The 22,748-nt window shown below is 37.6% G+C and overlaps 1 protein-coding gene across 15 annotated transcripts in view; it reads left to right on the top strand.

Annotated features, from left to right (window-relative positions):
• The window catches only part of AFDN (afadin, adherens junction formation factor), a 116,186-nt gene that overhangs the window by 89,328 nt on the left and 4,110 nt on the right, over nucleotides 1–22,748 (top strand). For 4 of the 15 annotated variants that reach the window (XM_053938111.1, XM_053938107.1, XM_053938104.1 and 1 more), the window contains 10 exons: nucleotides 3,945–4,010; nucleotides 4,169–4,242; nucleotides 4,746–4,864; nucleotides 5,897–6,091; nucleotides 6,355–6,446; nucleotides 6,884–7,072; nucleotides 9,713–10,735; nucleotides 12,543–12,578; nucleotides 17,032–17,166; nucleotides 19,357–19,648. In XM_053938111.1, coding sequence (XP_053794086.1) covers nucleotides 3,945–4,010; nucleotides 4,169–4,242; nucleotides 4,746–4,864; nucleotides 5,897–6,091; nucleotides 6,355–6,446; nucleotides 6,884–7,072; nucleotides 9,713–10,735; nucleotides 12,543–12,578; nucleotides 17,032–17,166; nucleotides 19,357–19,648 — 2,221 coding nt within the window. Of the gene's footprint in view, nucleotides 1–3,944; nucleotides 4,011–4,168; nucleotides 4,243–4,745; nucleotides 4,865–5,896; nucleotides 6,092–6,354; nucleotides 6,447–6,883; nucleotides 7,073–9,712; nucleotides 10,736–12,542; nucleotides 12,579–17,031; nucleotides 17,167–19,356; nucleotides 19,874–22,748 lie in introns of all 15 variants that reach the window. The other 11 variants (XM_053938112.1, XM_053938109.1, XM_053938105.1 and 8 more) reach the window with 7 other exon arrangements.

The following is a 22,748-nucleotide window of genomic DNA, read 5'->3' as shown; positions in this document are numbered from 1 at the left end:
TTTATTTTCAAATAATTGTCATGCTTTCAAAATGCATTAGTTTTGTGTTTAAGTGAGATGACTTGGACCTAATACATCTGCTCATAACTTCCTTTAAAAGAACAGGAAAGAGATTGACAAACCATATAGATATCATAAAAACATTGGAAAAGAAGCAAGGAGGAGTAAATGCTAGCTCCTTTGAATCATAATGAAGAATTACTGTCAGGGTTAGAGTATAGGCACAGTTAGAGCAAAAATCCAACTGATGCGGTATCTTCCAGCTGTGGTGCCTTTATCCAAAGAACATAACAAAAGTGTAAGATCTTTCTCTCCTGTGAGGAAAGGCTGGGAGAATTGGGATTGTTCAGCAAAAAGTAAAAGCCACAGAGTAGCCTAATTGTGGCCTTCCAATACCTAAATGGGGCCAGCCAGACAGCTGCAGATGGACTTGTTAGAAGGGCAAGACAAGGGGGAATGGCTTTAAACTGAAAAAGAGTTAGTTTAGATTAGATGGTCAAAAGAAATTCTTTACCGTGAAGGTGGTGATGGATTGGAACTGGTTACTCAGCTAAGTGGTGGATGCCCCATCCCTGGAAGTGTTAAAGGCCAAGCTAAATGGGCTCTGAGCAACCTGGTCTAGTGGAAGGTGTCACTGTCTGTGCAAAGAGGGTTGGAGCTAGATGGTCTTTAAGGTTCTTTTCAACCCAAACTGTTCTGTGGTTCATCCTGGTTTCTAGCTTTCTGTAATTTCAGAGTGCATAGTATCTGTTTGGGGAGGGTTATGTTGGTTGGTTGTTTTTTTTTCTAAAGCCTCAAAGAGCCCTACCGAGAATCTTGGATTCTGTTTACACTTTGGCATCTCTCAGCAGTCTTGTTCCTGGCTGTTTCCCAATTTAATTATGAAATCCTATGGAAAATGTTTTGCAGGGTGGAGGTTGGTTGCATTTTGTTTGTGTTTTACTATTTAAAGCATGCTAGATGTGATAGGAGAAGTAAGAAAGCATTTTCTACTGGCTGATTAGAGAGATGATAAATAATTCTATCAGTGCAGCTCCTAATCTCATTGGCCTTCAGTTCCTTGATTGTTGCTGAGCTGAGGAGCCCATATGTCTGCTTAGCTGGTTCTCTCAAGAAAGATACTCCATTTTCCTGATGATTCTTGTTATCACCTGAACCTTATGGTTCTGTTAGTGTCATTTTGTAAGGAAGTAATCAGAATTCTAAGCAGTTTTCTAAATGTGACCCTTCTAGCTTTTTAGTGACTGTAGTGATTTTTGCTTTGTTCTTTTCTGTTCTGCTGGCTTCCAGATTTCTGAGCTGATAAAAGATGGCTCTGAAAACAGTAACTAAGCCTTAGGAGTTAAAGTCAGTTTAGAAACCACTCTTATGGGTATTTGCACAATTGAAAATGTTTCTTTCATCACTATCTGCAAACCAATATAAGCTACATATCATGTGGCTTATACAGAAGGTTTCAACTTTGTTTAGTGTACCTAAGAGTCATAATCAAGCATGAGAAAGGTGATTATATGGATGAATATAGTGTCTGATGCAATAAATGAGTACCAAAGTTGTGTGATTAATGTGTGCACTGTTTTAAGTGGCAGTGCTCTTCCAAAGCTTTGCTTGTTTTTACCTAATCGTGTGAGACAGATCTTTGTCTGAATTCCTGGACCTAAGGGGAAGAGATTCCTGCTAGCATCCTTTGAAGTTAGGACTGAATAAAAATGCTGTCAATTCCAGGTGGAGGAATCTGGTTATCCTTGGTCAGTGTGGCCACCAAGAAAAGCTGCTGTTTGGTTCCTGCAATGACAGATGTGATGCATGAGGTTATAACTGCAAGGGTGGGTGGGTGTGTTGCTGTTGATTCTTTTGCCCTTTGGAATTCAAGGTGCTTGCCTTCAGGTATGCTTAGTGGCTGGAGGCAGAGGAAGGGACATATAAAGGCTGTCATTTAATTTTCAGTTCCCTGCAAGGAAAGGTGGTAGCTGGTTCTGTCATCAGTGCCCTGATGGGAGCCAGCACCTTAGGAAGTTGAAACATTACTTCACATTTCAACCAGTGAAGTACATTTTCACCCCATTAGTGCTCCAGTGTTCAGCATCATGTGATCCATCTGCAACTCTTGGTTTTGACTTATTTGATAAATCTTCTATTTGGTACATTTAGTTACATTATTATTTGCCTTTTTTTGGGAACACATAAGAGCATGGTAAACATCACGTATATTTAGGGCTCCTCTGCAAACTTCTGTTCCTTGTGCAAACTAACAACTTTTGATCCATTATTGAACCTGTTATTAATACACAAGGACAAGCTCTTTCTTATTGCGCATCACCTTGAAGTCTTGAAGAACTCCTGCTAAAAGATCTTGTGATGTCCATCTTGGATATCTAGGTGTTCAGCTAGATCGTCCTTCCTCATATACATCTTGGTTGCTTGGGGGAAAAACAGAGATGTGTGAAGCATGATTTTATTTTCCATTACATTTATCTAGCTGTCTTCTGACTTGTGTTTCTCATAACTTCAGCCCATTTTTCTGGTATAAAGTTAAAATTATTGTGCAGTTACGGTAATGTTTCTTTAGAGCTTTAAAAAAAAAAAAGGAACTAAATTCTCTTAATTTCTTTGTATTCTTTCTAGACAAAGAAAGTATCTGTATTTCAGTTACTTTTTGGCATTTTTCCTTTTTATCTAAAAGTATGACTTAAGCAATTATTATAAAAAATTTGGACATGTAGAATGCTAATCTGGAATCATAAGACTTAAAGGAATTATTTTTCTGCGTCTTTTGTGTAAACATTTGGGATTAACCCAAGACTTAATGAAAATAGGTCTTTCACTTGTGTAGAAAACCATGTCTGTGTAACACTAGCTTTTGAATAATCTTCACCTTGGTTCTTATTTTACTCTATTATAACAATGGGAGCAATGCATGCTTTTGCTGCTAAAACAAGAGTTGAAAAAGAGGAGGGAAAAAAGGAGGAAACTATATATTTAATATCAAAGCAACTTAAGGGGTTATACTAGAAAAATGCTGTTACAATTAAGTCTGTGCTGTGTTGAAAACATGCTTAGCACTCTCCTAAGTGACTAGCAGAGTAAAATGGCAAGTTTTACTTTGTAAAACTTGCTGTAGTAGATAAATGACAAGTAATAGTCTTACATTATAAGAGACAATTTAAAGGTTTGTGATACTAACATTTGGACTGATTTGTGTGGTGTCTTGTACATTGGAGCATGTGGATGACACAACAGCATGGCTTGAATAGATGCTTCCATTCTTGTATCTTGGTATCTGTTGGTATCTGTCTTGCAATAAGTTCACTGTTAACAGCCCTTTGAAAATGTAGCAGAACACTTTTGAGGAAGATGTTTTATGAACAAAATTGCATGGTTTTGCACTAGACTTAAATATTGGCTCTGTCAATTCTAAAATACTTACGTCTGCTTTACTTGTTTATGTAAAGCTAAAGATACTCTCTGCTCCTTTACAGTCCTAATGAATGTAAAAAACCACTTCTATTCCTTTCTCATGTAATCTGCAATTTACCTTGTTTTACTGGGGTACAGTGCTCTCTTTAAAAACATAATACAAAGAGGTATAAATAACAACGTGTAAAAGTGCAAATAACTATTTCTTATTAGAAGGAGACTAGAGCAAACTTTTAAAGTATAAGTTTTAGTTAATGTATTTTTTTTTATTCAAACTTGCATTAAGAGCAAATATTCTTTGCTTCTAACAAAGCTTGCAGTTTTAATAGGCCTACTATTAAACTTTTCATATGACTTTAATTGAATGTAACTCTTCTCTGCATAATTGGTTTTTCTCCAGTTTGAAAATATATAAAAGTAATGAGAAAGTAGAGGTTTGCTTAGCCATGTAAAATTTTGATTTAAGTTTTTGGAGTCCTTAAGAGATCAAATATTAATTAACTAAATGAATGCCTCTTTCTCTGTAGGGTGCTGGTCAAGACAAACTTGGAATATATGTCAAGTCTGTTGTGAAAGGAGGTGCTGCAGATGTGGTTAGTAATATCCTTAATGATCAGTTTCAAAAGTAGTAAGAGCCTTCAGAAATGCTTGAAAATCCTTTGTTTACTAGTTTGTGTGAATGAATAATTGTTTTAATGGAGATCATGTTAGCATTGGTGTATGAATTTTCTTCTGTTGAATACGTATTTAGGATGGTCGTCTGGCAGCAGGGGATCAGTTGCTTAGTGTGGATGGTCGAAGTTTGGTGGGCCTGTCCCAGGAGAGGTATGGAATGCTTTCCTTGGTTGCTTTTATACAAAGAAAATGTTAGCTTAATAATGTACCGAAATGGGCAGAAGCTCATTTTTTTACACTTTAGGCTTTGTCTTGGCGTTTGATAACTGCCTGTGGATAACCTTAGCAACAAGTTCAACTGTTTGTGTACTATTTTTCTCTTCTTTTCATATGATATGGGTTGTTTATATAGAAGTGTTTGTATTATACATTTGGATTTTGGTTTTGAACAGTCTTTATTTAGGTCTAATTTAAAGTACTTTGGCTTTGACCTTTGAAGCAGAAACTGGAACTAAATAGTACTTGCCAGTAGGTACTGACTGTGCACATAAGCCTATCTTCTTGTCATTATCTTGTAATTCTTTTCAAAGTGATTTTAAGTATTAATCTGAAAAAGAGTGCTTCGTCAAGCAACAGATTACTGATAAAAAGGGTGACTAAGTAATACAGTGCCTGATTTAATTTTGTTTTATTTACTCTGCCTTTTTTTACAGGGCAGCGGAACTTATGACTAGGACAGGTTCTGTAGTAACACTAGAAGTAGCAAAACAAGGAGCAATTTACCATGGTCTGGCAACCCTGCTTAATCAGCCATCCCCAATGATGCAAAGAGGTAAAGATACTAATATTGGTGTTCATAACAGCTTTGTAAGTCTGCCTTCTACATTCATAAGAATGCAGAAAATAGAATATTTTATAGTATCTTAGCAAGTATTACTATAATACTAAATCAGAAAAGAAATACAATTGGACAGAAAAAAGGAAATTTCCTTTCTTATCAGAAATTCATCTGTTTTTAAATACTGTTTGAAATTTTCCTAGTCTAGTAATTAATAAATCCTTTGCATATGTACTCTCAAAAGTTAATTATGCATTTAAACAAAATTCTCATTTAATTTTTTTTAACAAATGGAGTATAATTAATATAAGGGGCATTAAACTTAATGGCATTTTTGTCCCTTTCATAAGAGCTTCTCTCATCTCAGAATATGTCTTCCTTGTAACCACAGAATGTAATGTAACTAGTAGGAGAGAAATAAATGTGAACAGGAGCCTTGGAATGTATTTTGCCATTGAATTTCAATGGTTTCTTTAAACTAGAAATGTTGAAACATATCTCCTTAAGTTTAAGTGTCTGATCATAAGAAGTTCTTGGATGCTTCTCCAATGTTTTATTTTATCATCCTACTTCAGGGTACTAACAAAAGATATATTGAAGTCCAATATAAAATAGTATTGTAAAGGAAATAATTTGTCAATGAAGACATTTTCTACATACAGGGTAGTACCAGTATAGGAAAGAATGGGTTAAAAGAGCAAATCCTTATTATCACAGTTGACAGCACCATCCCAGATGCCATATGTCTCAGTCATCCAGAGACCATTCAATATAACATATTTAGTTTTTCCAATTGTTGTGGTACCTTGTCAGAAGTTCTTTTGAAGAATACAGATTGAAGGAATTCTGTATATTTGATACAAGATTGGGATTGTGTATTTGAAGAAATAAAGATTTTTAAATCCAGCATTTGCTTTACTGGGAACTTAATTTTTAAATATAAGCTTAAGGTAGCTCTGGTTTGAAAAAAAATTTGCTAGGCAGTAGTTAAGTGAGAAGGAGAAACTACATATCCAACTGTTACAGTTTCTGACCGCCGTGGCTCAGGTAAACCCCGACCAAAGAGTGAAGGCTTTGAGCTGTATAACAATTCCACGCAAAATGGATCACCTGAGAGTCCTCAGCTGCCGTGGACGGAGTACAGTGAACCAAAGAAGCTGCCAGGGGATGACAGGTTGATGAAGAACAGGGCCGATCATCGTTCCAGTCCCAATGTAGCAAGTAAGAAAAGTTACCCTTCTTTTGGGGATAGGTTCCTCCTCCAGTAGTTTTAGAGGCTGTTGTATTCAGAAGGGGGTGACTGTTTTTAAAAATGGATTAAGTTTAAAATACCAGTATAGTGGTAACATTTGGAGCAAGCTTCTTGCTACAACTATGACAAAATCATAGTTATTTTGTGAATACTCTTACTTTATTAAGTCTTTATTAAGGTCTGTAAATTATTATTAACAGTCATGTAAATGCTTCCTTTAACTTTCCAACAGATCAGCCTCCAAGCCCTGGGGGGAAGAATGCTTATGCATCTGGAACTACCACCAAAATAACCTCAGTCTCTACTGGAAATCTTTGTACAGAGGTCAGAAATGGCAAGCAAAATGCTGGCTATTAATCTTTCTTTATCTATTAGTATTGTCAGTGTGCTTGAGTCAAACCAGCGTCTTACTGAGTTATTTGACCACAGTGCTGGTGCTTGTAACTGGGTGGGGTTTTGCTTATTACAGCTAATGAAAGGTTGAGAAAGTTTTCAATGATTTCATTAAATTTTGTTCATGAAGTTGTCCTTGTGATTTCTTAGGTTTGTACAATGTTGCATACTCGCTTTGAGACTATAAAAACATGAGTCATAGCCACAGTTATATTTGATACTAGGCAATGTCTTCATCTCCTCTCCCAGATGAGTAATGTTCTTAGGAGCCAAAAGAAAATATTTGGAAAATGCATGTTTGGAACAATCTTCCATACAGATCCATGTGATTAGAGAATCCTACCTTACTTTTTTTCTCCCTTTTTCAGGAACAGATTCTGCCACCACGACCTGAAGCTTATCCCATCCCAACACAGACCTATACTAGAGAATATTTCACATTCCCAGCCTCAAAGTCGCAGGATCGAATGGGTCCAGCTCAGAGTCAGTGGCCAAATTATGAAGAAAAGCCACAGCTTCAGGCAGAAAGTAATCATTCTATCAATTCTACCATGCAGGTGAGAAGTAATTTTTTTCAGTATGAGGAAACAAATCAGAAGGAAACTGCTTGCTTTCCATTCCTGGACTGGTAGAGACTTTTTTCAGAATAGTCAGTTCTCTACAACTATATCATAAGATGGGAACAGCTATACTTCTGCCAAGATGGGCTCAGGTTCAGGAACCCTATGTTTTGGGTTTCTTTCCTTCTAATTTTGCCTCTTTTCCCCCGTTCCTTTCACAGAATTTCTTACCATGTTCTGCAGACCTGTTACCTGGGATATTTTAATCCCCCTGTTAGAGATAATGGGGTGTAAGTTGTAGTAGGGTTCATCTTGTAAAATGTTTTGTGGCTTTCTGAAAAGCAAACTAAATCTCCATTCTTCCAAGAAGGTTTATGTGGAAAAATGTTTGCCTGAAGTGTGTGTGACAAAGTACTAAATTTAAGTGATAAAGTACTAAAATTTAAATAAAACAGTTCTTTGAGATCTATCCAAGGTGTTCACTGAAACAATTTCAAATCATATCTGTTATCGAAGTGTAAATGCATCTTGACATGGAATGAATTTACACCCATTGTACTTTCAGAAATTCACAGTGTTGTTCTGCTCCTGTTAGTGAGAACTTCACTCAAATCCATACAGGAAATTAAACCTAGAGCTACTAAATCTAGTTACTGGATGATCTTCTTTCTCTAATCCACCAGACTTAAAAATATAGAGAGGTTTTGTTTTTGGTTTTTTTCTTTTTTTGTTGTTGTTTGTTTTGGTTTGCTTTTTTTGGGTTTTTTTTTTTGTTTCTTTCTTAATTAGTGATAAGAGAAGAGCCTTACACCAGGCTTATCTTTTACTTTTGGAAAAGTGTCGTGTAAATTATCTTGAGATTCTGTTTAAGTAAGCAAAGAGAATTGTTTATAGGTTGCTCACACATGTATGGGCAAGGGAATTCGGTAAAAGTCACTTTTATTTTAGTGTTTTTTTAGTATTATAGAGATTAAATTCTTGGGTTTTGGGCTGTTAAAAAAACAGATGTATTGCTCAAAGTAGGATGAGGGAATTTGAAAGGGAGTGCTGCAAGTTGAACGACTTTGGCAAATAGATACAGAAATATTTTACTGAATTTCCATGCTTAACTCTTCCACATTTCATGATTTCATCTCATTTAATCTTAGCTGCATAGTTAACATCTACATGCTCTCTGTCAGAGTTGGGAGAAGGGGAGGTGAGTGTCTCCAGAGAACGGTTCCTACCCATTTGTCTTAACTGAATTCTATGATAATTGCTGCCTGGACATGCATTTCTCCCCTCCTTAAAGCAAGCTTAAGTGAGTATCTTAGATGAGGTTGTTAAAACTGGTAAAGATGAAGCCCATCTATTAAAGTTGTTGACAGACACTGAATTTGAGCTATAGCCTTAAGGCTGAAGGCAGGGCAGAAAAGGATTTTGCTGAAGCAAAATAGAAGCTTTAACTCCTTACTAGCACTGAAAGTGTTAATAGTTTTTTCCTGCCAGACAATAGTTCTTTTTAAGTTGAAAATCAGAAGAAAACAGAAGTAAAATTTTTACAAAAATAAAAAAAATACACTTTAATCTTTGCAGAGATAACTTGGCTTGTAAAAAAAGCCTTTTTCTGTTTTGCCTTTTTTCTGTTCTGAAGGCATTAGCAAGCTTTGGCTAGGTGCATCTTCACAGCAGATCTACCACAAATAACTGTGTGTTCAGCTCTGTTGGACTAATAGAGCATAAAAAATACACTTGTTCCTCTCAAAGAAGGCATTCTTTAGAGGTCATGGTTAAGGTCATTGATGGAGGAAAATAAAAGGAGTTTGCTTTGTTAGTCTTCTCTGAATTGTTGATAATTGGTGCATTATGTTCAGTGCTTAGCAGTTCCTAACATTCGAAGTATGAATATTTGCTTCAAGAAAATCATTAACAGAATTAATAATCCTGGTTTATGGTCCAGTGTTCCTTTTCAAGTGGTTGTTCAGTGCAATGGGACCTGGAGGTTCTATAGAAAAAGACTTGGTGTTTGACGCGCTAAAGTGACAAAAAATCTCAGACCATTACACTCATGTTCCAGGAGCAGGTAGAATTAGACTGCCTGCCTGGATTCTGTACCCTGAATTGTGTTGGTAATGGGAGCTTCCTGCAGGACATCTCTCCTGTTAATGGAGCAGGATAGGCAGAGGCGCTCTTCTCTTTCTCTCTCTCTGCAGCCTTTGTGTTTGCTTTCCCAATAGGAAAGATGTTCAGTCAAGCCAGTTGAAGTCTGAATGGCAGAGCTGGTATGAGTGAGCCACTGCTCAGAGCTACCAGGACTCTCGTACTCACACGTGGGGGAGGGGGTGTCAGGGATAGTCCTGAGAAACTGTGCAAGCTGGGGAGGTTTTCAGCTTGAACTGCATTTTGCATTCATCATTCCTCCTAATCCAGTTACCAGGCAGTTCCAGGAGCTTGCTAAGTCTTCCATCGCTTGAATGAGTTAAGAAGACTGAGAAGAATATTTTATTGTTGGTTTTGGGAAACCTACTGGGTATGGAAATGCTGAAATTCGTTAAAAGTAATTACCTTCAGTAATAAAACTGTTTTGTAAGCCATTTTCAAATGTATGTTTTAATGTGGATGGACTATGATACACATGCCTTGTTTAATATTTTTCAGCGTGTAGCTCGTTCCCAGGAAGAGCTCAGAGACAAAGTTTTCCAGCCAGAGAGGAATCGTTTGGAAGTTGTTATACGGAAGGATGTGGAGTACATTGATCGGAAGTCAGATGGCGATCAGTGGATGAATTCATCTGTGGATTCTAGCACATCTAGCCAGGAACACCTGAACCATTCCTCCAAACCAGTGTCGCCTGGTTCTTGTTTAACTAAAAGTGGACCTGGCCGTTGGAAAACTCCAGCCTCTAGCCAGCCAACTCCAGTGGCCATTTCCCAGCCCATCAGAACAGATCTTCCCCCTCCACCACCACCTCCTCCAGTGCATTATGCTGCTGAATTTGATGAACTACAAATGGATTTGCCTCTGCCTCCCCCTCCTCCTCCAAATCAGATAGGAGCACAGGCATCCTCCCAGGTAGCTGCTGCTGAGCGTAAAAAAAGAGAAGAGCATCAGAGGTGGTATGAAAAGGAAAAGGCACGTTTGGAAGAAGAACGAGAAAGGAAACGTCGTGAGCAGGAGAGAAAACTGGGCCAAATGCGTTCTCAGCCACTAATTCCTGCTCAGCCTGTGGTTCCTCCTGTCTCCCTTCAACAAGTGAAATCAGAAAAGCCCTCAACTTTGCAGAGGTCTCAAGAAACAGTTATTCGAGAGCTGCAGCCCCAACAGCAGCCACGGACTATTGAGCGGAGAGATTTGCAGTACATTACTATCAGCAAGGAAGAGCTGTCCTCTGGTGATAGCCTCTCTCCAGATCCGTGGAAACGGGATGCGAAGGAGAAACTGGAGAAGCAGCAACAGATGCACATTGTGGACATGCTGAGTAAAGAGATTCAGGAGCTTCAGAACAAGCCTGATCGTACAGCGGAAGAAAACGACCGCCTCCGCAAACTCATGCTTGAGTGGCAGTTCCAAAAGCGACTGCAAGAATCAAAGCAAAAGGATGAAGATGATGATGAAGAGGAGGATGATGAGGTGGATACTATGCTCATCATGCAGCGACTGGAGGCAGAAAGAAGAGCAAGGGTAAAATCTTTTCTAGAAAAAATCCTGTAAATTTCTAGCTTGGTGGGTTTTCATGCTTTGAGTATTTTGATGTTCTTAGAGAGTAAAGGAGGATGATACTTTCTTAAATGGCTTGAATTTTAAAATCAATAACTTAGAGTGGTTTTATCAGTTAAGTAATGTATTGTGAAAGTATCAAAGTTACCTTTTATAGAATTCAATTTAGCAATTGAATTTACTTTTCTGGTTTTGGGGAGAGAAAAGTTCCCTTTGGATAAAGGTTTTTTGCCATGTACCTAGAGTATGGTTAGAAGGTAAAATATGGCAGAAATTTGCTTGCAGAAAGGTAAGCAAAAACACTTGAAATTACAAAAGTTTGTAGGAGAATCAGGAATAAAAATAGTGTGTTCCCCCCCTCCCTCCCTAGTGTATTTACCTCTAAAAGTTTTTATTTATGGTCTTGGGTCATGAACACAGACACTGAATGCATACTGTTTCCATGGGGTAGTGAACTGAACAGACGTTCCAACTTGGTGGTCTGATACAGCTGCTACCCCTACCTTTACTGCCCCTCAGAGCTGACTTAAGCAGTGGAAGGAGCATTGCTCGAGCTGTGTGGGTTTGGGTGGTGTGATAGCTAATACACCCTGTCTAGAGCTCCAGCTCCTACAGGCCTGGATTTTTCATGGTCTCCAGTCTAATCAGCATCTGAGGTTTGCTTACCTTAGCTTCACTTCTGTGAAAGCTCATAATATATGTAATAAGATAATACAACTGAATAGTACGGTGAAATCTTTAACCACTCTTGCGGGTGGCTGTTGTCTCCCAAGACTCTGATAAATCTACTGTTATTGAGAAGAAGTGTTTGTAGGAAAATCTGTTCTTTTCTGAATAACAGCATGGATTCCAAAATTACATACCAATAGCTATGCTTTTCCAGGCTTAAAAGCTAGCTATGTAATATGTTCAGTGTCTTCTGTTTGTTTGTCTTGAAAAGTTGACTTAATTCTGTGATAAGCAATGTTTAATTCCTGAGAAACGTTTGGACATGCTTGTTTTGACATTCAGAAATAGCTAATGGCTTGAGTAGGATTTGAGTTCACGATTGTTTTGGCAGCTTCATTTCCTAAACTTACTCTTCTCATATTCGCTGCAGTCTGCATTGCTTTCCTTTTTTTTCCTTGTACCTAACTTTGTTACTGTGTAAAACAATAGATGCCTCAAACTTGGAACCTGAAGAAGGAAAAAGCTAAATACGTATTCAGCAAACATGTTTCCCTAAAGTCCAGCATTGCTAACAGGCAATTTGTGGCACATAGACAGTTACCTATGGGCATAAAAAATGCACGTAGAACTGCCATTTTAACAAACAGTGTCTTAAAATTTTTACTGTGGCAAGGCTAAGAAAGCCATGTGTTAATACAAAAAAAGCCAGTTGTATTGCATAATGATATTAGTCTTCTCTGCAAGTGCTGGCTTTATAACACTATTTGTGCATGAAGTTCTTCCAGCTTTTTGGAATATTTTGAAATGAAAAAATAACAGTTGTCTTGAACTGAATTCATGTTTGTTGATTACATTTTACTTTTAGAGATGCAGTTAAGTAGCATCTTTGCGGAACTACTGAGGTGTTGCATGAGTCAATACTGATAAAAATTTTGGATTATTTGTTTTCATTTCTGTATTTCACATTTATGTCTATTCAGTTCCTCATTCTAAAGCAGCCAACTAAACAAATAAAAGATATGCTTTTGAAATAGCACATATCTAACCTATCTTTATTTACACTGTGCATCTTTCTTTTTTTCCCCTTTCTTACTACCTGCAGCAGACTGCTGTGCCAGCAATCTCTGTTCTAGATTTGGTATGTTTGTTTCTTTCTCTTCAATATATCTTTCCCATTTCAGTTCCTTATTATTATTAACAACAGCCCTATGTTCTTTGGATGATGATTTGGCATCTTTGGGTGTTCAGAGATCATTATGATACTGTAAGCAGTAAGTTAACTGCAAGCATGCATTTGAATGTTTTCAGATATCGTGATTCCTTTCCCTGTGTTTCCTTCCTCTTAGATGTTGTGTTCTGCTTGCAGACTTGATTTGTTTGTTGCAGCAGTGGTCTAACATAAAACTGTATCTGCTGTTTTGTGCAATTTTGTTTACAAAATCTTACTAATAACTTTGAATGAACAGGCTGTGAGGTAAGATTGCTTCCTTTCCCTTTTGCACCCATGCAGGTTTTAGAAGAGCTCTAAGAACATTTCCTTTACAGTTTGAAGGGAAATTGTGCTGAGAGCCTGATAATACAGTATACTTCTTCAGCACATGCTGACACCCTGTTGTTTGCAGGTGTTACAGGTGTTTAGTTTTGGCATTAACATAAAAATGGATTGTAAACTCAGAAATTATTTCCAAACTGATATTTCCAAGTTGGTTACATAAGCATGCAATCATTAAGTTACAATATAATTTCAGTTTCAATTGATTAGTACTATTCTCTTGCATCTAAAACATGACAGGCTTTCAAACTGAAGCAGTAATTGCTATGATTCCAACTAATTTCGTATTTTATTGCACTCATTGGACATGGAAAATGAGTTTTGTAGGCTTCCAGAGCAGAAATACATCCTCTTCAAAGTCAATTTCTGTATAATTAGTGTCCCAGTTTTAAAAGAAAGGTCGTGTTAGTAAAATTTAATTTGTGCTGCTTGAAAAAACTATCAATGTTTTGGTTCAAAATATGGATTTGGATATTCAGCACTGCCTTATGAAAAAGAAAATCACCTTTTAAAATGCATACTTCTGGTAACTCATAAAATCTAAGGTGCTCAGTTTTGTATCTGTGTATTATGTGAGTGTTAAGCAGTTTACAGCAGTGGAACCAGGTATAGCATTTCACCTTTCTGAAGTAATGGACAAGCCAGGAGTCATGGATTTTTCAGACTCAGTATCTTACCAATATTTTCTTATTACTCCCTACATTTTTTTGCTCAAACCTTGATTCCTGAGCTGCATCTAGATAGAGAATATGTTTTTTCAAGCAGACTGCAAACATCTGGATCTTTCAGGGACAGGAGGTTGGTGAAGGCAGACGGTATCATCAGCTTGAAAAATGGATTAGACAAATGCATAGACATGAAGCCTGCAAACAGCTACTCAGAGGATTACACAAGGCTGGACCAGCTGACATCTCTAGTAGTGTGCTAAATGCCAGGGGAATGCTAGGAAAAAAGGCCAGGCTCATGTGCAGCCCTTCTTGCCATGGTCAGAGACAGCAGAATACTGTGCTAGATGGATGCATGGCCTGAATCATTCGATGATTTATGATGTTCATAAATTTATCTTTAAGAAAAGGCAGCAAGCAAATTTTAAAATAGTTGAACACTACACCCAGCAAATAACCACTTTTTCATAATTGCATGATTTTTATCCCATTCACATGACTTTCAAGACATAAATGCATTTAAACAATGCCACTTCATATACCCAAGTAATTGCTACTTTGTTTCTAAAAAAAAACCAAAAACAACAACAAAACTTTCTCGTGTTTGATGCTTTTTTTATGCTAGGGTGAGCATTTTTGATAGCTGTTTGCTAATTGCAAGGCTGAAGGAAGGTGATGAACATACAAGAATTGTCAGCTTAGATAGTGTTTGTTCTTTACACTCCCCAGACTTTATGAGATCTGACACAGCTTTTTAGCTGTCATTAAATAAATAGGTGTAAATTTAAAGTTTTCCTGGAACATCTTTTAGTGTTATAAGCAATGCTTGGAGAAATGAGCATTGACTGAAATTTGAGACTTCCTGAATTTGAGAATGGCCTGGCAGTCCTGTGAATATCTTAACATTCCTGATAGGATCAGCCCACTGACCCCTTTATCAGGAGCAATATCTTGGAGGAAAGGTGGTCTTTTCTGCCCTTCTAGGTGTAGGCGTAGTGCTGTGAGTGTATGTTGGCGATAGGGGCACAAAGTTGTGTGGCTGAGCGAATGGTTGGCACTTTGCAGTAGAGCTGGGTCAAAGCAGGGGAAAGAATTGGTGCTTTGTGCTCAGCTGCTTTGCTCGGTTACAGCTGGGAGAATGCTCTTCTCCATCAGTCTTCTCTGTCACACTTAGCTGCTCTTCCTTTTTAAAATAGAAACACATGGCTTTGGAGGAGATGTGGAAGTACAGTAAATCAGGTGAAAACATGACTTTTAAACAAGAGAAAAACTGATTGGGATAGAGAAGCATCCAATCAAAATATTCAACTGGGAAATCTTATAGCACTCTCACTAGAAGTGGGATGCAAAGCTGATTTTCCTTTGCATCTTGAAAATTTGGGGTGAAGTTAGAAGTGGGTACTGTTTGTACATACAGAATTACAGACACAAATGCCTGCAAGTGCTCTGGCATACCTCATCATCCCACTGCTCTCTGCCTTTGTCTGGGAATGCTCCAAAATTGAAACTAGTGATCATCAAGAAATGAAATGTCATCTCTTAATAGTTCCTGTATTCTCACTTCTTCCTTCTATATAATTTTTAGCCATTTTCCTATAGGTATTGTGTTTAGAATAGCCTCTGACCTGGATACAGTTGTTGTCACAATTCTTATGATTCAGATGTTAACAACAGTTCCCAGGTGGGCAGCTTGGTCACTTTTGCCTTCTTTCTGTAGTTATGATCAGAAGTCAATTAAATAAACCAGTCCTACTTTCTCTTTAACTGGAAATTGTTTCTCATTTAAGTGCTTTTGAATAAGAATATTTGCTGCTAAGCAGTAAGGCATCCATGCCATAACCTGGGAGCAGTAACTGCCATATTTTCTCACCATGCAGTTTTAGTTTGCCTTTTTTTTTTTTTTTTTTTTTTTTTAGTATTAAGAGGAAATTACTTCTCTTGTAGAAAAGCTTCTGAGTTACTAGCTGTCTTTCCTTTTGACAGCAATATTATCTCCTTTGCTAAAATAATGTCTTTCTAATAACTAAGACAAGAGGTCTTAATCCAAGCAGGGAATTCGTTAACTGCTCTGTTCCCTGCTCTGCAGTGCAAACTGAGCTTGATCTTTGTCGTTTTCAGTTAGGAATGACAAAGTTTTAGCCCTAAATGGATTTACATGAAGGTAGCATCCTTTAAAATACATTCATTAAATTAATTTTGTTCTTTAGCTTTCACGCTCAAAAATGAACAATGGAGGAAATAGTTTTAAGAAAATTAGCCAAACTGTTTAGACTTTTTTTATTAATTAATTGGGGAGAAAGATACTTGCATGAAGGTTGTCCTCACAAAGTCTATTAAGATTTAATTTCTCTTTCTCTCTTGTACTGTTTGTGTCCCAAGGATCTTTTTCTGTAAGTGAATTTGGACTGTAAAATAAAATCCAGAAGTAGAAAAGTGTCCCTGTTACATGCAGTTTATAGGAAGATCAAATCATTTGTTGATTTATACTAATAAGGATTTAAAAACCAAAAATTGTGTGGAAGAAAAAAAATTACTTTAAAACATATGCAACAGTAAGAAATAACACAGCATGTAGTCCATTTAATTTCTACGTGTATTACTGTGCCACTGAATTGTCCTGCCCATCAAGGGCTTGTATACTGTTAGCTTTAAAGAATCATGCAAAGTTTGGATTGTGCTCAGTTTTCTCAGTTTCTCTCAGTTTTATGTAGCATCATAAGCATTTATAAATCAGTATTGTCTGTTGGACATGAGTTGTTTTTGTGAGCTGTTTCATCCCAGTAGTCAAAAGTTTTCTTTCCTTCACTCTCTGCTTTTTCCAAAACCCATCTGCTGCAGATACAGTGGGAGATTTTCTTTCCTGAGACTATTTGCAGATTTGCTGAATGAGCCTGTTACTTTAAATGGATTGACCCTTTGGCTAATGAGTCATGATTTTCCGGTGCTTAAATTCTAATCCAGAATGAAAAAAACAATTGACTGCTGGAGCTGTGGGCTGTTGGTTCCAAGTATTTAATTTCATTTTACTGTACCTATGAGACTATGGTTGTTGAAGCTCTTTGGGACATGAGTCACCTTAGTCTTCTACTGGGGATTCATACATGACTGCTAAAAATGTCTCCCTGAGTAATTTGTGGTTTTATGTATGTAGTTCTGTGTGCCTCTATTTTGCTTTTTTTTTTTTTTTTTTTCCCTTAGGGATTTTAGGCAAGCCAGTGTAACAAAGCATACATGAAATGGCTGGAAAGTATATTGATGGATCTGTAGCATAGCATTTTCTACTGAATGAGTTATTTTTAGATGCCAATATTTAGTTATATTTTTTTACCCATTTTGCCCATGTGAGTGACCAATTAAAATTGTGTCTCTGTTAGTTACAGGATGAAGAACGCAGACGGCAGCAACAATTGGAAGAAATGCGGAAACGAGAAGCAGAAGACAGGGCCAGGCAGGAAGAAGAGCGCAGACAGCAAGAGGAGGAGCGGACCAGGAGAGAGGCTGAAGAAAAGGTTGTGGTTTTCTAAATGCCACAGGGGTTCTTGCAGGCCTTTCCTCTTCAGCCTGGCCAGTACCAACTCAGTATTGGGTCAGCAGGGTTTAAACACAGTAGCCCTGGTGATAAAGGTCATGGCCCAAGGCTTCAGTTTGTCCTGTCCAAACAAAAAGGAATTAAACAGTGCATTCCTGCTGGCTGGAGTTGTCTGGTATTGCAGAAATAGTAGTATGGGCTTAGTGCCTGGAGGATTTTAGCAGTGGCAAGGCTCTTACCTTCAGAGCCTTTCTGAAAATTACGGAAGAAAGCAGCTACTTCCTGTTTCCCTTCAGCTCCCATAATAAATTGCATACATTCTTTATTATCATGGCTCAGTTAGTGCTGTTGTGTTTTCCTATGTCCCAGAGATGGCACTTAGGTATTTCTGTAGTATTTTTTTAATATAGATACAGAGACAAGTATGAAATACAGTTGAGTAATGATGAATATTCCATATTGGTTTTTATTTTTGGACTGTGGGAGGGAAGTGGTTTCTGGAAAGCAAATAAATAATTTTAGCAGAAAAGTGTGCAGTCAAATTTTAAAAATTCAGGGTTGTAGGTTCCTTTGAAACATTATACATATATCATATGAATATGAGAAACTTTACTGATAAAACTAGAAGACAGAATAATTTACTTCACTCAGCATGTTTCTTAAGACCTTTTTGTTCCTAGAGAAAGCAGTTACTTCTGTTTAGTTTGCCTGTTAGTAACACTGACTTCAGAAAGAAGACTATCTTTTAAAGTTGTTCATCTTGGAAGATGGAGCAAATGCATGTAAAAAGCCCCCAAAATTTAGATACATTAACTGTGTTCATTTATTTTTCAAGCTTTTTTAAATTGTTTCCCATGAACAGTGTAGTTTGCATGGAAGAGGTGGTAATAAGAGAGAAGTGAGAAGGTGTATCTGGAGTGAAGAAAGTGTTTAAAAGTATACTGTAGGGACCTTAAAAAATGAAACCAAGAGAAAACAACTATGGCTTTCTTAACTTCTGACAGTGATGCAGCCAAATGGCATTTGGATCACACTTTGAAAGAGTTTTCACTAACAGATGTTGACTGAGATACTTCTACCAACTCAGAATTCAGTACCATCAGTAAAATGGTTTTAGAGAGTAGTACAAGGAGATGAGTTTCACATCTTTGCTGCAAATGAACAAGATTAGATCTATTTATTATTTTTTCAGGAGAACTGACTCAGTGTTGGAAAGATAAGCATTCAAGGTGGATTTTTTTAAACATGTGTTTTAAAACCAGAAATGATGGTTATTCCAAATGTCATATATTCCCAGAAGAAATTAAAATATGCTTATACCCAAAGGGTTTTGTAATGCACATACAGTTCCCAAGTACACCTCATTTGTTATCAAACTACTGAATAAACCCTTGTATTAATTTACAATGTGTCTGAGACAAGAGCTGAACAGAATTAAATGCTATTTAGTTTAAAAACAGTCTTTTAAGGAGGAAGAATACATAGAAGATATTTTATGGCCTTTTAAATGGTCAGTAACCTCATATAAATATCATTAGCGTAGTTTCTGTTTTAAATGCCTTTTAACAGCATTTGTTTGATGCCTGTTTTGGAAAAGTTCTTTGTAATCATTTTTTTGTGTGAAAGTAGTTTTCCTGGTGTTTATACTAGAAACTTTGTTAGGAGTCATCTATTCCAAGGCTCTGTTGACTAATTTACATTGTATAAGCATGAAACTAAATTACAAAGTTCCTTTTGTAAGATGGTAGTTAGTTATTTTCCTCTCCCACAGATTCTCTACAGCTTTAGTAAATCTGAACCTTATTAACTGTAGTTACAGTTTGAGTAATAAATGTTGGAATGCCCTTAATTTACACAGACAGTTGCTTTAGTGACCACAGGCAGTGGTAAATCTGTAAATAACAGCTACACTGTGTTATTGGATGGCTGCTGTTTTTTTGCAAATGTGATGGCTTAACCACTGGCCAAATGCCAGTTCACCCACAAAAATCATTCACTCTTAGTAGCAAACATTCACAAAGAATATTTGTGCATATAGATGTCCTGTTTATTGCCAGAAAAGGAGACAACAAAGATTGACGGAAGATGTTTGTAGCTCAGTGATGGAAAGCTTAAATCTCATGGATTGAAATGTCTGACCACTGTGTCTCTGTTTCCTCTGGGCTTTCAGAGGCGCCAGGAAGAGGAGTATTACAGTCGCTTAGAGGCTGAAAGGCGCAGGCAGCACGATGAAGCTGAACGAAGATTGCTGGAACCTGACGAGCCTGGTCTGTACAGACCTCCGCTTCCACGGGAATATGAACTCCCATCCCCAACCCCTTCATCTAACGCTCCTCCTCCCCCACCTCAGCGAAACACCTCTTACCTCAAAACACAGGTCCTCTCCCCTGACACGATTTATACTGCCAAGTTTGTTGCATACAATGATGATGATGATGAGGAGGAGGATTCCAATCTAGCAGGTCAGGATAAGTACTCCAGCACAAGAAAATCTTATGGTGACTTTCCTCCTGCCACCCTTAAGCCACAGCAGCCCTCCCGCCAGCCTCGCCCAGTTTCAGATGGCATCTTTCTTTCCAACTCATTCCAGTCATCTCCTGTCAATGCCAACAGTACTACTGCCAAAAAAAGCCAGCCCCCGCCCCCATCAAACAAACCAAGTTTCATCCATGCCAGCAGCTCTAAAGGTAGAAACAATGAAATAAGTCATCTCTACAAAACTGTCCTTGTATTTTCAACTCCAGGGCTCTAGACTGAATCACTTATTTTATGATTTCCCCCTCCCTTAATCACTATTTTCACTCTGGTGATCTAACTTAAATCCTGATATTAATACGAATCCTTCAATTTTTAATTATTTTGATCTCTCAAATTTTCTTCTCTTTACCCAAACTTTTCAAAAGTAAAATTCCGTCTTTCATGTATGAATCAGAAATTATTTTAACTGCTACTCAATCAGTTTGAAGTACTGTTGGTTTTGGCTTTCACTCTGTATCTCTAAGTGATTTGTTTTATATGACTGACTGCTGTTTACTCAGGGCATCTGGAAGTGCACCTTTCTTGAACACAGGAAACCTCTCCTAATGGGTTCATGGACAGAACTTATCTTCTGCTTTTTGTTGGTACCAGGGTTCTCTCTCTTTTAATAGTGCGTGCAAATGGCTTTAAAAATTACATTTGTAGATGTAGATCTTAAATACACAAGCACCAGGAGAAATACAGGTCTTGCAGTTAGTTTCATGTATTAGGCACCATTCCTGAATTTCTGGTTTGTACAGTGCAGTTTCCTTGCAGAGAGACAAAAACCTAGATTTCTTCTTAGTACTGTTTGCTTTACTCCTTCCCTTTTACACCTCTGTGTTTCTTTGACTCCTCATCTTGTTGTTGTATAACTCCAGGCCAACCATAACGAAGTTTAATTTCAGTTAGAGTTCTAGCTGCCAGTAACTTCAGCACCATATTTTACCTGCAGAATACTAGAAACTATACTCTTGCCTTCAAAGCTAATTCAGTCCAAAGTTTGGGGATTTTTTTAAACTGCTGCTGTATAGGAGAAATCTTGTCTATTTGATTCTTTGAGTATGTCTCAATCTGATAAGATTGCACTTTATTGATATAATACTTTGTCTTTAAACAGCAGCATATGGTGGTACTTCTACATTTGTTTTATTCTATGTTCTTTTGAAGGTGGTTGCCATGACATTCTCCTAGTTTATTCTTTTACTTACACTGGAGGTTAACAAGTACCTCACAACCAACTCTCTGATCAATCATCCTTCTAAAATGAAAAAGATCACCTGAGATCCCAAGGGAAAGTGTTTATGCTGGCTTCTAGCTGAATGGTCAACTTGTTTGCTGGATTCAAGTCTCAGTGGCGCAGGTGGAATCCTATAGTATGTTATATCCCTCATCACTTTTTTGGCCACCTAACAAATTAGGAAAATTGTTCACTTGCTTTATTCAGCAGTGTGCCCTGGGCATAGGGAGGATATGAGCCTCCAAATAGGTTCTGTCTCTTAGAAGCACTTCTAATCCAGCTGCAATAGTATGCAAATCTGATTTAGGATATATACAAGGCCACTGAACTGTTTGTCCACATCCTGTTCAGCTGAGGCTCGAGTCATCATTTTCAAGTAAGGAAAATTAGCATCCTTTCCTTTGCAGTACAAATTAGCTTCTGCTACAGTTGAACTGTTTCCAGTGCTGAAGAGAAGCTCTGCACAGTATTGCATAGTTTTTAATATTGCTGAAAGGGGCAGTTTAGCTCACTTATAATTATTGTCCCACTGGTGCAGTTCATGATAAGTAATTCCACTGTCAGCACAACACCCAAGTTGCATAAAAAAAGTATCCACAGTGATTCTCCTGTAAAGGTGGGGGAAGCCTGGTAACTTACACTGGTGTTGTCTGTGAGATCTCAGGATATAGCAGTCTCTGTAGTACTAGCCTCTCTTCTGCAAGCCCATCTGTCACTCCTGTCCAGCTCTGTAATAGGTTCTGGATCTTAAAGGAAGGTGAGGGAAGGTTTTAGCTTTTCAATGTGTTTTCATTAGACTGGAGTATAATTCTGGATGCTACCTGCTATGTACTACCATAATGCCTACTACTGTGCACGTGAAATCACTGATAAACCCACAGCCAATGTTGTACCAGAAGGACTTCAGCTTTTGAACACTAGATATCATAAACAATTAAGAATATTCTAAAATGGCAGGCTTCTGACACGAAACATTGGTACTGTATGTCTGTACTTAATTTTTTTTCTTTCAAAGGACTTTCTAGGAATTCTTATTTGAAACTGACTGTAATAAAAAGTAAAATGTGCCTTCCATCACAGCATGTAGGCTTGCAAAAGCCCTTGCTTCCCTTCCCTATTTGGCATTTTGAAGGCTGTACATGTAGTGAATTAGGCAACCCTAGAGCCATAAGTCACTAGTTGTCACCACCCCTCTCCCTGCTTCCCATCATCCACAACCATGAATGCCGTTTAGTATATAATTGCATTTCTAATCCTGCTTTCTGTTAATATTAACTGAAAAATTAATCTCAGAAAGTGAAGTGTTCAATGGTATTGTGTGTGCACATTTGTTTTTCCTGGAAAACAATCGAAAGGACAATTTACAAAGATTCAGTTAGGGTTTTGGTAACAATTAAGGAATATTGTAGTATGATGCTTCGCCTTTAATAGCCTAATTCATAAACCATACAACTAATTCTGAATACTCTTATTTCATAATTTTTAAAATAGCCATGAGAACAGGTTAACTTCACTTGATTGCTCAAGCTTCTATGAAGACTGCCTGCGTAATGTACAAAGCCGTTTGCACAAAATGCAGAATTCACTGTGCAGTTTGACCATCTCCCATCTCGCTGACTCTGTTACATTCCTGTCCTTTGCAGCTCTTTCCTGTTCTGAGTGTTAACTCTAGTGAACCATGCTTCTGCAAATTTTGCTCTCGTGCTTTCTTCCACTGGGTCTTCAAAGACCATTGTGTCTGTCAGCTCACCGAGGGAAAAGTCAACACCCAAATGAAAACCACTATCCAAATGCAAATGAAACCA

This window comes from Vidua chalybeata, chromosome 3, assembly GCF_026979565.1.
Source record: "Vidua chalybeata isolate OUT-0048 chromosome 3, bVidCha1 merged haplotype, whole genome shotgun sequence".
NCBI lineage: Eukaryota > Metazoa > Chordata > Aves > Passeriformes > Viduidae > Vidua > Vidua chalybeata.
Note: the sequence above shows the minus strand (reverse complement) of the source record. Positions and strands in the feature narration are given on the sequence as shown.